Raw genomic sequence first — 12,931 nt, forward strand, 5'->3', positions numbered from 1 at the left:
CTGATGGGATGGGAGGGCTTCAGTTGATGGTTGGAATCTTTGGAATGAGCCAAAAGATTACACGTACAGCTAGGCACTATTTGACATTATCAGAATGAATAGGTTAGGAAAACCATCGATATTGGCGGAATCGGCAGTACTAATGACGTCCCCTGCCGTGCAAGAAAGTGTGGAGAACATTGTAGCTAATACTAATGCCTCCCCTAGATCTGACTCAAACGATACTAATCGTGTACCAGATAGTTCTGGTAGTGCAGACGCTAATGACACATATAGACAGACACAGTCTGAAATCTATAAACTCCAGGAGACTATACTGAATTCAGCTAAGAATTCTAAGGCCGGAATGGAGGATGATAAGGATGATAATGGCAATAAGGAAACTGAACCTCTAGAAGAACTGAACGTTGACTCTACGTCGATTTTGAAGTATACCCATGACAAATACAAGAGTAAACCAGAATGTATAGGAGACATCGTCTATGACCCACTAAAACAAGTCCAACTGTGTGGCGAAAGCTCCAACGTTATCAGCGTACCGTTCCCTTACAGCTACTTCAATAGCAGAATAATATCACAACCACTCTTGCCTTCATTTGGAAGGGATAGGATAAATAAGCTACTTACCATAAGGGTCAAATATGTGGATATTTTGAATTTCATGAGTGGAAACAATTTAAGGTTGCAAAATAGTGAAGTATGGGGAACAGACATTTATACGGATGACTCTGATGTGCTACTAATGCTAAAACATGTGGGATTTTTTGATAGTGACACAAGTGATTCATTGCAAAGAACACCAGCAAATCTAGACAATTTTGATAATGTTACGGGGGTCGATTCAGATTTATTCAAACTGAACAAGAAGTTCGATCTCGATGTCACTGTGATTCTTTTGGACTGCCTTCAAACTTACGTAGGGACAACTAGACATGGTGTAAAATCAAGGGACTGGATAGGACCCACTCTTCACGACGGTCTAAGTATTGGACTGTACAAAATTGACGCTAAAAATATCCAGGATGCTAACACTACTGATAAAGAAACTATCCTGCACCCTGGTCAGACCCAAGACATGGACATAAATCGTTGGCGTTGATATCATATCATATACCAGAGAGATATATATATACACACGCACATATATATATACATGAATACTGTACTATTATTAATAATAAAATTTTGTTTAATACAATCTCAATTATCAAACCTTTGGAAAGTGTTTTTCGGAATGCTAAATTACTTCAAAACTGTCCAAACAAAAGCAATCGACAAAACAAGGCAAGGTGACGGATCATCAAGTGTCGACTACATCAATAGCTAGTAGAGGCTGTGATCTGATTCCCATATTGGCTGAATTAAGCTTATCTTTCTGCGTGCTTTTTTTGTTTGTATCGAAAAAGTACCCTTAGATCGATGTTAAGAGCAAGATTACTAGATACAATCAATTCCCCAGGAATAGCATCCATTTTGCCTATTGATCAGTCTCGAAGATTAGTGTTAGTCAAAACAAATGGTAACATTGAGGTGTATTCTAAAGAAGATAAGAGATTAAAACTTTTTCAAACATATCCAAAATTATTACAGGATATCAACACCAATAACAGCGCAGTACGAGATTTGTTTTACTCTGAAGAATTGTCAACGGTGTTTGTGCAATATGATAATGTTATTGCGCTTCTGAATGGTACAAATTTTCATCTTTACGACAGAATAACAGACAAGAGAACTATATTAAAATGTTGGCTCTTAGAGTCCCAGCATGATAAAACAACTTATCTAATTTATCAGACTAAAGAATATTCTAAGATAAGAGTACTTATTTGGCACAATAGAACTTATAAAACCGTGTTAGAAACTCATCTTCATAGTAATAACGAAATCATGAAATCCGTTGATTTCGATAAAATGGGATTATTAATAACCACAAATATTGGAATCTATTTCTGGCAACTTGGTCCTCAACCAAAATTCGCTAAACTCGATAAAAACTTCGTGAAGTTGAAATATCCTAATGATTTGGTATCATTGTTAAATGAACTACAGGGCCAAACGCTCAAGATCCGCCCAAGCAAACAAAAGAAGGCAAAGCCGGAGCTTTACAATAAGGGCAAAATTAGTAATGATAATCATTCCACAATTTCGAAATCTAGTAAAATATCTGCCAAATCAAGCTTTTCTAATCTCTGGAGAAGAAAAGATGAAGTGACTACCCGGAAGAAACAAGTTAATAATATAGCTGGGATAAGATATGCGTTCCATACTGATTACGGTAAATCACCGGTAGTGTTAGACCAAATAACACAAAATTTATTTCAATTAGAGATTCTGCATGGAGATGGTTCTGATTCGCCATCCACGCCCTCTTATAAAATGATAGTACATGATCATTCTGAATTTTTTAAACACTACTCAATGTTTTCAGATGTACAATATATCGAAACTAATATTTTAATGTTGAACAACTACGAAGATATCAAGTTTGTGGATTGTAACAGCGGGTTTACCTTCCTTGATCAGAATATATCCGAAGGTATCAAATCGGTTAAACTTGCAAATGACACTGTTTTTTTGGTATGGACTGATGACGACCAGATTCAATTATATGAGTACCAGGTTGATGATGATGTTAGAAGTGCTATACAAGGGGTAAATGATTCGCAGAATGACAGCAATTCAGAAGTCTTTTCTCTCTGTAGTCAATTAAATACAGAATTTGAAGATCTCTGGAGAAAAGTCCTATTTTATAAATTCTTTTTGAACTCCTCAAATAGCATTATCTTGTGCAATTCTAGTAATCCGCAAGAATCATTGAATATAGCGGCCATGAAATTGAGGGATCTAACAGTTATGTGGTGCCTGGAAATTTTCGAACAAATGAAAAGCTTACTAGATGATCTGACACGATACAGTATAGAAATAACAAACATACAGAATCTCATTATTAGAGATATTTTTACTTCATTTATTGAATTTTGGGCCCCACCTGAGCTAATAATATTGAAAACATTCCCATTTCGACTATCACGTCTAGTTAGCGATATAACGGGGGAAGATCATCAATGCTTATTTCAAGATAATGAGGTTCAGAATGACAATAAAACTAAAAGTACAACATATGAGATCCCAGCAAAAGTTTTTACAGAATGGTGTATACCTTATCTGGTAGAAATGCGAAGGCACATGAAAAATTTGATGATTAATAAAGAAAAAGGTATCACTTGGAAATATCAAGATAGAAGCATTCAGGAACATTTTGACTTTTTCTTACTAAATGATCATAAATCACCAACAATTGAAACCATGCTCGAATTACTAGATACAGTGTTATTTGAAGCATACCTACAGTATTTACCAACAATGTTGGGTCCTTTCGTAAGAGTCTCTAATATGTGCAATGAGAAGATTGTTGCAAGGGATTTACGAGAACATCACCTCTTTGAGGAGCTGATTGATTTCTACTTCCAAAGAGGCAGACATACGGAAGCACTTGAATTTCTAACTTCAGAATTTTTCAACGAGGCAGAAACAGGAGCTACAAGAGATGAAATAAAAGGAAAAATCAAGATATTAGTGATTGCCTACTTGACAAAAGTACCAAGTGACTTTTTGGATATAATTTTCAAATACACAAGCTGGCTATTAGAGAATTTCAAAGCTACTACTGACGAACACGAAGACATACTCGCCTCTATACTATTTAGGGATTCTCCACTAAAGCAAAAAACCTATTACCTGAAGATTTATGACTTCATCAATATTTATAATCAGGCGCTTTCGATGAAGTATTTAGAATTCATCTTTAGCACTGGAATATCAGATTCCGCCCATTTGCATACAATTCTTATAAGAAGATATTTGCAAGAGATAAATAATACAAGAATTAGAGCGAAGCTCAAATCAATGCTCGAAACGACTATATTTTATGATCCTCAAAACGTACTAGTTTTGCTGGAAGAAATGCTTGATAAGACAGATTTGAGTGATGACCAAAGAAGTTTCCTAAATTTACTCAGAACATATCCACTCAATAGATTGGGAGAGCATGAGAAGGCATTGAATATACTATACGTCGAATTGTCTAGTTATAGCAATGCATCCTCTTATTGCGAAAAGCTCTATCATATTGAGGAAAAAGAAGGCATTCGTGTATTGATGTATTGGTATCAAAAGTTAATTGAAGAATATGGGCAAAATTCTGACGGGGAAGCGGAAAATCAAACTAAATCAGCCACTGAGTTGATAAAGCGATTTTTGAAAGATCACTCTAGAAAGCTTGATGCCACTGCAGTTTTGAAGATACTTCCGAAAACGATCTCGATGGATGATCTAGGCGATATCCTCATAGAAATTGTTAAGTTTAATTCTATTAAAAAAAATGACTTACGCATAGTAAAAAACGTTTTACAAGTTGAATTGGTGAATAAGTCTAAAGAACTGAACGATTTTTTGTCTACCAACGTGAATTTGACAGAGATGTATACATGTCCTGTCTGCAATAAGACATTTTCGTCATTTACTGTTGATAGTATATTTTGGTTTGATATGCCTAACGATAAAAAATGTGTGGTACATTACAACTGCGGAAGAGTGTTACAATCAAGATTAGAAGCTAATATTCAACGTAAAAAAAGTATCCAAGAGAAGTTTCCGAACTTTCTTCAAATTGTTAGGAAATGTTGTAGCCGGCTCAAAGGTGTACATAGTATCAAATATTCGTCGAAAGCCTCGGTTTTACCTCAAGACCATCTTAATTTTCTTCCAACAAAGCGTATATAATGCTCAAAAAGGCACTAATATTTCACGATTCTGATATCTTAGGTCCTCATTCTTTTTTCCCAATTTTTATTTTTTCCTACTCATCTGATGTCTTGCTTTGAGAAATTCCAATAAGCATGCAAAACTATAGGAGAGGCAATAAAAGCATGTTTGGTTGAGATAATGTACAGAATTTATAAATTGAAGTAGGTGTAACGTTTTATATAGTCAAATTTAGAAATAAAAAGAATAGAAGAGTATAAAGCTATAAGAAAATTAGATGACATAATGATTATGGAGTATTTTTGTCTTAGATAACAACTTGAAAAGTTGCAATCAGAGAGAAGCTAAAGAGTCAAATAAAACAGATATACTTTCCCCATAGTGATCACGACGAATACATTCGGCGAAGATAGGAGAGACATCAATTGTAATCAACTTTTTGGAGTTGTTTAAACGCTCAGCAGATATTGGGTAAGTATTAGTGACAACAATCTGGTGAATGTATTCAGATTTTTCTAATTCTTCTAAACAATCACCAGTGAAGATACCGTGTGTAGCAAGGACGTATACTCTTTTAGCACCACAATTTTGGACTAAATGTTCAGCAGCAGAGACAAAAGAGCCTGGTCTGTCAATCATATCATCTAAGATAATCGCGGCACGGTCATGAACATTACCAACCAGAGTAATCAATTTTTCCTTTGGAACATCATCGTTGCCCTCTTCATCTTCAGAATCGCCAGCATCATATGTACCACCTAGAGCATAGGCATCATTGGTCAATAGAGACGAAGTTTCGCCATCGTCAGACTCCATAGCTACTTCGTCTGATGTAACGTCTTCTTCATCGTCACCGATAACATGACCATTACGAATTCTGGCAGTTTGAATACCATTGGTTAGAATGATATTTTCTTGTTCATTTGGATTGTCACCTTGTCTAATAATTGGTCTATTTTTTCTTAGCATAGATTGTTTTCTTTGTTTTAATTGTTTTAGGTCTCTATTTTGAGAATAAAGATCCTTAGAACGACGACGATCTGTATGAATCATTGCGAAGTTGATCTGTAAGGAGTCGGCCAAAGCGGTAACTCTCTTAGTGCCACCAGCATTTTTAGAGACAACAACGGCATCTTTGTAATCTGGGATATTTTCTCTGATCCATTTGGCTAAACTTGGACCACCATACAAGTTATCGACTGGTTTAGTGAAGAAGCCTTGCATTTGAGAGGCATGTAAGTCCATAGAGACCACATGGTCAGCACCTGCCATAATTAACAAATTAGCTAACATTCTTGCGGTGATAGCACCTCTGTGTTTTTTCATTTTACATTGCTTTGAGTATGGAAATTGAGGAATGACGGCCGTAATTTTTCTTGCTGAACCCCCTCTGCATGCAGAGACCAAAATCAGAAGTTCCATGATATGGTCATTAATAGTTGGAGAACCAGATTGAATGACGTACACATCCTCGTCACGAACGGATACGCCGATTTGAACAGAAGTTTCACCATTAGCGAATTTCTTCAAAGTGCATGGAGCTGGCTCAATACCTAATCTTTCACAAACTTGGTTACCTAATTCTGGATGAGAATTACCTACAAAAACCTTGCACTTACGCATGAATAAATGATTAGATGCTTTAAAAAATTGTATCGATGAAAAAGGGAATAATACTCTTCTAATATAAAGAGATCAAATGAAGACTGTGCCCAAAAGAGGGATGAACGTTTAGACCAGACTGCTAGGATATATCAATATCATCCAAAGTAAAAAACAAGACAAGAAATAAGATATAAAACTCCTAATAACTATAAATCTATCAATGCTCATCTATTAAATTTAGTATTTAGTTTTTCAATTTAATGAAAAAAAAAAATTTTCATACTCGCTCATCTCCGACGGATGAATTAGAGCTTAGGGCTCTAATCCAGGCGATGAGCTTGCTGAGCTTCTCTTAATGGTGAATGGTGAGACATTCCTGGAGGCCTGGACAGTGTGGCCTGCCAGATTTGGCAGCTAGACAGAGTCTTGTAAAGGAATAGGGCGGAGAATCTAAACTAGATATACTGTTATGTACGTTCTTTATATTAGCCAGCTATGAATGGTGAAAGGATCTTCTTATGCATTAGTTGTACTTATGTGTTTCTGAAATGCTTTTGGCCAGTGATGTTCTGGTTTGTGTAAAATTCTAATGACATGCCTGCGTCTGTTTCATCTCTGGTGATGAGCTGATTCATGAAAGAATCACCATCCAAATCGTCAGCTGAACCTATATTTTGGAAAGTTGCATTCTGGTTCTTCAAAATCTCACTTAAACCGGTAAACACAGCATTATCATCGTCTATGCCTTGCATATCCTCGTTTTCGTCCTCATCTTCTTCGTCATCGTCGTTACTATGCAGTTCCATGGCCATTGCTAGGGCATTATTACAATTTTTGACCAGCTCATCACCTCTGTTTGTTCCAAAATTCATGAAAGTGAACAAATTTTCAATTTCGCTGTTATAATGTCTATCGTACATGGAATATTTTGGGCGTAAAGTTATTTCGACACTCTTCATGACATTTGTGTTTGCTTCGAAGTTTTCATGGGGGAAAAATTGGGACAATGTTGGATCTACTTCTAACGTTAAAAGTACTTCTAGTCTATGGCCTTCATTCTCGTTCGTCAGTGACCTCGAACCATGGTATAGTATGCTTGAATAGGGAATTTGTAAACCGTGCCCTAATATATTAAACCACAATATTACGTTTGTATTCAGTATGAAAAGTTCCACATTTTCTAATTTTTGGGATTCATTTCCTGTCAATAGGCTCAAAATAAGGTCTCTACCCCCACCGAGAAGAAGTACATCGTGTTCGTTACCTTGTAAGCCTGAGATAAGTCGAGGCTGTGTCTTTTTGTACTCAACATACGCTATAACGTTCTCCACAGTGGGCTTGATCGTTGCAATATCACATGTAGCTCTTGGGGTCTTCATAGTCTCATGGATATTGCTCTATGAGTGCTCTTTCAGGCCAAACTTACCAGCAGATGAGTGGATAATCTTAATCTAAATTTTTAGAGCATAAATTTCTTCTTCGCATAATTTAATATGTAAATCAAAAAATAAGTTTAACTATATTGATAGAGGTATATACGTTTGGAAAGTACATATATTTGTGGAATGTTTACGGATGACATTGGTATATTTGTAAGGAATATTTTTCTTTCTTTCGCTCAATCTTGTTGCCTTGATTGCAGTACAATGAGGGTTTTACCCAAGTCATATAGAGGATTCGTTTATGTATATAGTGCTGACATTTTGATCAAAGCCATTGAATGGAGTGGCTGCTGAGGATGTGTAGGCTCCAAGACCTGGGAAGTAGAACCAATCGCCCACTATCAAATCGTGTTTCATATAGTATTCTTTAGCGATACAGTCTAAACCATCACATGTTGGACCCCAGATGGAAACTTTAAATGGATGGGATTTGGTAGGTACTGATGAAGTAGAATCGAAATCGAAATAATGGAATTGATTGTCATGGTATAGGGTCCGTGGTATTGGTTCTTGGTGATCAAATAGAATGCAGTTCATGTTACCATATACACCGTCATTGATGTAAATCATAGATTCATTTTCGTTAATTTTCCGCTTGGCAATGACGTGGGCAGCTAGAGTGAATGTGGTGGCTACGAAGTATCTACCTGGTTCTGCGATGACTTTTAAATCCTTAAAAGCCTCTTCTGGGAAAAATTCTTCCAATGCCATATTTAAGACAGCTGAAGATTCTCTAAAGGATTCTAATTGGAATCCACCACCGACATCTAAAATCTTGAATCTTGGGAAATCAAATTCGTTGACTGCAACGTCGAAAACGAATCTGGAATCTCTTACGGCTTTGTATAGTGAACTGAAATCAGAAGCTCCTGAACCAACGTGGAAACTGACACCGACTAAGTTTAATTGTAATTCTTTACATTTGGCAATTAAAGTTCTAACAGATTCAAGGTCTGCACCATACTTGGTTGACAACCGACATTGAGCAGTGGAATCATCGGTGGTGATTCTTAGTATGACTTCGGCATCTGGATGGAATTTTTTAATTTTGCACAATTCTTCTACATTGTCGAAAGTCATTTTGTTGACACCTCTAGACTGAGCAAATCTGATATAGGAGGAAACTTTGCACGGGTTAGCATAGACGATTCTTTCTGGAGAAACACCCATACTCAAGATAGTTTCGATTTCCACTTTTGAAGCACAATCGAAATTAACACCGAATGATGCCAATCTTCTCAAAATATTGATATCATTGTTACATTTAACAGCGTAAAATGGTTGAATTCTTGGTAACTCAGATTTCCAGTTATTGTACAAGTTGCGTAACTCATTCATATCGCAGATAAAAAAAGAATTTTCTTCTCCAGGTTCACATGTGTCGTCATTAACCCTTGTGACATGATCTTCCAACGCTTTGGAAATGGCATCGTGTGATGGTTCAATGGCAACTTCGGAGATTCTTGGGTCATTTTTCAAAGACAGCATATATTGAGATAATGCCTCATCATTTTTTTCACTTCTAATGCTGATCTCATTGTAAGCATCGACCAAAGTACTTGTCGAATTATTCGATGTTCCGAGGGGATTATTCCTTTCAACAGCTAAAAGAGACATCGTTCGCTCTATTTTCTTCTCTATACTAGATAGACACTTCAATTGAAAACGCTCGACTACCAATATTCACCTCGACAGGGGCTTTATATACAGCTTTCTTTCGAGGAATTTGCTCATGAGAAGTTAATAACATCGTTCGAAAGAAAATTTTTTTTCCTCTCTCAGCTCATTGCGGGTCTCATCGCCAAATTGATCAGCGACGCTGAAAAAAACAAGAGGGGCATCGAGATTCCCATTGAGAGGATTACTGTTAGTGAGCATATAAAGAGCGCTTAATATATAATTCTATGTACGCTTATATGATTGGGTAGAGTGGATTAGTTGCGTCTGGTTTCAGTGATGTGGTTGCAGAAGAGACAACGGAAGCCGGTTTGAGTGATGCCGTCGATGGCCATTACTTCGAGGCCGTTGGATTTCATTATATTCAATTCGCTCTTCGTTGGAATCTTTCTGCAAGTGTCGTTCAAACATCTGGTTCTTGTTTTCTTGTACCTGAGACCACAAGAATTGCACAATTGGTCTTGCTTTCTTGGTGACCAAGATGGCCTCCAGCAGGGGGAATCTGACGTATGACATGAAACGCATTCTCTCGTACTGGTAGTAGTGGATGTGCCATTGGAAGTTTTTTTCTTGTAGTGACGAACTGGACTCTGAGGTGGAGACTCGATAATGGGGAACTTGTGATACCTTGGTGGCGTCTTGCTTCTCCTGGTTCCTGTCGTCGTCCTGGGGGATGCGTTAGGCGAGGCTGTAGGAGATAATGCAGGAGAAGAAGATAACTTAGGAACATCGATATTGGTGTTGCTAATTTTCATTATTACGTGTCTGTTCGTACCAATAAATGTTGGTGAAGACAACGTGGATGATAATTTGTTCCAAGAGTAGGTGTTTTTCTTTGTGACTTTTTTCGATGTCTTTGACAACACATCTCTATTACTCAACAATTTTTTCAATTGTAAAGCTTTGAAACTGTTTGTCTTCTTATGACCTGGGGTGCTTGGAGTATTCATTATCTGTTCTTTGACCGTATTAACCAATTTCTCACTGACGAAAGGTGTGAATAATTGCGTAGTTGTCGATTTGCACTGTGGCGACTTATTTACACTACTACGCCTGGGAGACATTGGCGGAGTCACTGGAGTAATCTCATTTTCAAATAAGTATGGGAATGACGATACAGTACCATTATCATCGAAGAATTTTTCAAATTGATTCATTGGTTTTAACACTGAGGGAATGATAAATTCTTTTTGAAGTGATAATAACGTGCCAGATAAATTTTCGTAGTCAATTTTCTTAAATTGTTCATAATTCTCATTTCTACAATAGTCCACTAAATTATTTTTCCAATGTTTGGTCTTTACTGAAGTATCGGGATACACAGATGAACTTTCTTGTATCTTGGGATCCGGCAACAGTTTCAAATGTTTTAAAGAGGGCAATTCTATGTTTGCAGCCTCTGTTTTCTTATTCAACTGTGTCAGAAGATTGACAGAATTGAGATTTGTATCACGTACATTACCTAAATTTAACAAACTTAACGAAGCTTGTTCAGAGTCCGAACTGCCTGTTTCTTTGTAAAAGGCCAATTGGGCTTTCGAAAATTCTGGAGATGTGCTTGGCGTGATAATTGTTTCATAATTTTGGGTACTATATTTGAAATGGTGTGGTGATGCTGGTGCTGTTAACGACTTATTGGTGGTAGTGTTGAGAACGTTAATGGGTGGTAGTACAGGTGACACGTTGACAGATGACGATAAAAATTTATAAGATCTTTGAGATTTGCTGCCATTGTTGTGTGTCTTTTTTGTAAGTTTATTTGGAATTCTAGGAGGCAACAGTAATAGATTATCGAAGAAGGAAGTACTTTTATGAATTCCTGGTCCGGCAGATGAGGATCTGTAACGATAAGTGCTTTTGATTGAAGTTGACATGAAATCTTATTGAATATTAATAATTGAGGAAGAATAAATAAAAAGAGAAAGGTTTGGGATATGCTAGTATGGTGGTGATGGATGGTAGCAAAATAAAAGAAGAGTGAGACTCACCTAAAGGACATTTTTTCGCTAGTAGATTAATTAACCAGAATAGATATATATATATATATATATATATACGTCAAAGAGGGGATCAAGTCTGTGTAAGAAGAAAGGAAAATGACATTGCTGGGTTAAAAACTGATCGGCAATACTTTTGCTTGCTTTTCATTCCGTTAGTGGTAATCATAGATCAGGTACTAAAAATAGAGGAGTCAGTAATGCTGAACTCGATGGTCTTCCTTCCAAATTGGAATCAAGTTTATTGTAGCTTGCCATCCCAATTAAATTCTAGAATGACCATTTTGGGACATGTCGGTGTTCCATTTAGGACATGTCCCGAAGGAGTAAAATAAAATCACTTACTTTTCCGAAAGAGGAAGAAAAATGCGTTCCTTCGGGAAAAGATGACAGAAAACAGTAATTGTTTCCTAAACAGGGGATAGAAATGGCTGGCGCCAAGAAAAATAAATATGTTGGTCGGTGTGGCACCGGAAGATTTTCGGACAGAACGTACTTTAGTACCCGGCTTTTAACGTTTTTAACGATGTTTTATTTTTCCAAGTTACCATAAAAATTTTAAGTAGTAAATGGCTAAGAGAGGGTGATGTGAAGCCATGAAAGGAAGAACCGATAGGTAGGAAAACGAATACAGCATAATGAACACAGGTAATGCAGCAAGCACCACACAACAGCCACATATAACAGAAACTTTTGTACAGAAAATCCTAGCGCATCTAGATAATACAGACATAAACAAGTTAAATGATTTCTTAAGTCTCTTCAAACCGGGTGGCGCATCGAAGATCATATTCAATAGCCAACCTTTCAACGATCCTATGGTGTTTCTCACAATGTGGCAACAACAGGTTGTCACCACTCAACACAGTCTGACTTCGATAGATTACCACGTGATTCCTGGTTCGGGGACGCTCATATGCAACGTTAATGCAAAAGTAAGGTTCGATGAAAGTGGTAGAGATAAAGCGGGGCAGGATTCTATCATAAGAGACAATACTACTATGACCACTAGTAACAATCAATCGAATAGAAGGAATCTCTGGGGACCATATTTTGGCATATCTTTACAATTAATCATTGACGATAGAATCTATAGAAATGATTTCAATGGGGTCATCGGTTGTTTCAATTATAATATGGTATACAAACCAGAAGATACGTTAATCAAGATAAATTAGACTATATAGATTTTTTTTTAATTTCTGCACACGTAAGTAAGTACCCTCTTCTATACAATCATCGTCATTTCATTTCAACCCTTTTTATGCGGATTCTCCGCTTCTTTACCCATCGATCGTTACATGCATCATCAGATGGTATGCCTCTTGTTCCCTTTCAAGGGCCCACTCGTATCCCAGTATGGAAAAAGGATCAATGATCCAACGCTGACGACATATACGTATGCAACATTTGTTGAGAAGAAGGAGCTTCCTTTTAGCACTTACG

At 36.8% G+C, this 12,931-nt stretch overlaps 7 protein-coding genes across 7 annotated transcripts; 3 read left to right on the top strand and 4 right to left on the bottom strand.

Moving 5' to 3' along the window:
- Positions 1–142: 142 nt before the first annotated feature.
- RXT3 (Rxt3p) lies at positions 143–1,099 on the top strand (the record flags this gene model as incomplete). The annotated part of the gene is made up of 1 exon (XM_003958451.1): positions 143–1,099. One exon carries the CDS (start codon positions 143–145, stop codon positions 1,097–1,099), a length of 957 nt encoding a protein of 318 aa, XP_003958500.1.
- A 320-nt stretch (positions 1,100–1,419) lies between these two features.
- VAM6 (Vam6p) lies at positions 1,420–4,782 on the top strand (the record flags this gene model as incomplete). The annotated part of the gene is made up of 1 exon (XM_003958452.1): positions 1,420–4,782. One exon carries the CDS (start codon positions 1,420–1,422, stop codon positions 4,780–4,782), a length of 3,363 nt encoding a protein of 1,120 aa, XP_003958501.1.
- A 315-nt stretch (positions 4,783–5,097) lies between these two features.
- On the bottom strand, positions 5,098–6,387 carry PRS1 (ribose phosphate diphosphokinase subunit PRS1; the record flags this gene model as incomplete). Its single annotated transcript, XM_003958453.1, has 1 exon — positions 5,098–6,387. One exon carries the CDS (start codon positions 6,385–6,387, stop codon positions 5,098–5,100), a length of 1,290 nt encoding a protein of 429 aa, XP_003958502.1.
- A 515-nt stretch (positions 6,388–6,902) lies between these two features.
- On the bottom strand, positions 6,903–7,748 carry LOT5 (Lot5p; the record flags this gene model as incomplete). Its single annotated transcript, XM_003958454.1, has 1 exon — positions 6,903–7,748. One exon carries the CDS (start codon positions 7,746–7,748, stop codon positions 6,903–6,905), a length of 846 nt encoding a protein of 281 aa, XP_003958503.1.
- Positions 7,749–8,033: 285 nt separating this feature from the next.
- SPE1 (ornithine decarboxylase SPE1) lies at positions 8,034–9,428 on the bottom strand (the record flags this gene model as incomplete). Its single annotated transcript, XM_003958455.1, has 1 exon — positions 8,034–9,428. One exon carries the CDS (start codon positions 9,426–9,428, stop codon positions 8,034–8,036), a length of 1,395 nt encoding a protein of 464 aa, XP_003958504.1.
- A 317-nt stretch (positions 9,429–9,745) lies between these two features.
- Positions 9,746–11,362, bottom strand: ASH1 (DNA-binding transcription repressor ASH1; the record flags this gene model as incomplete). Its single annotated transcript, XM_003958456.1, has 1 exon — positions 9,746–11,362. The coding sequence occupies one exon, from the start codon at positions 11,360–11,362 to the stop codon at positions 9,746–9,748; it is 1,617 nt and encodes a 538-aa protein (XP_003958505.1).
- A 761-nt stretch (positions 11,363–12,123) lies between these two features.
- MTR2 (Mtr2p) lies at positions 12,124–12,663 on the top strand (the record flags this gene model as incomplete). The annotated part of the gene is made up of 1 exon (XM_003958457.1): positions 12,124–12,663. One exon carries the CDS (start codon positions 12,124–12,126, stop codon positions 12,661–12,663), a length of 540 nt encoding a protein of 179 aa, XP_003958506.1.
- Positions 12,664–12,931: the final 268 nt, after the last annotated feature.

Source organism: Kazachstania africana, chromosome 7 (genome assembly GCF_000304475.1).
Source record: "Kazachstania africana CBS 2517 chromosome 7, complete genome".
Lineage (NCBI taxonomy): Eukaryota > Fungi > Ascomycota > Saccharomycetes > Saccharomycetales > Saccharomycetaceae > Kazachstania > Kazachstania africana.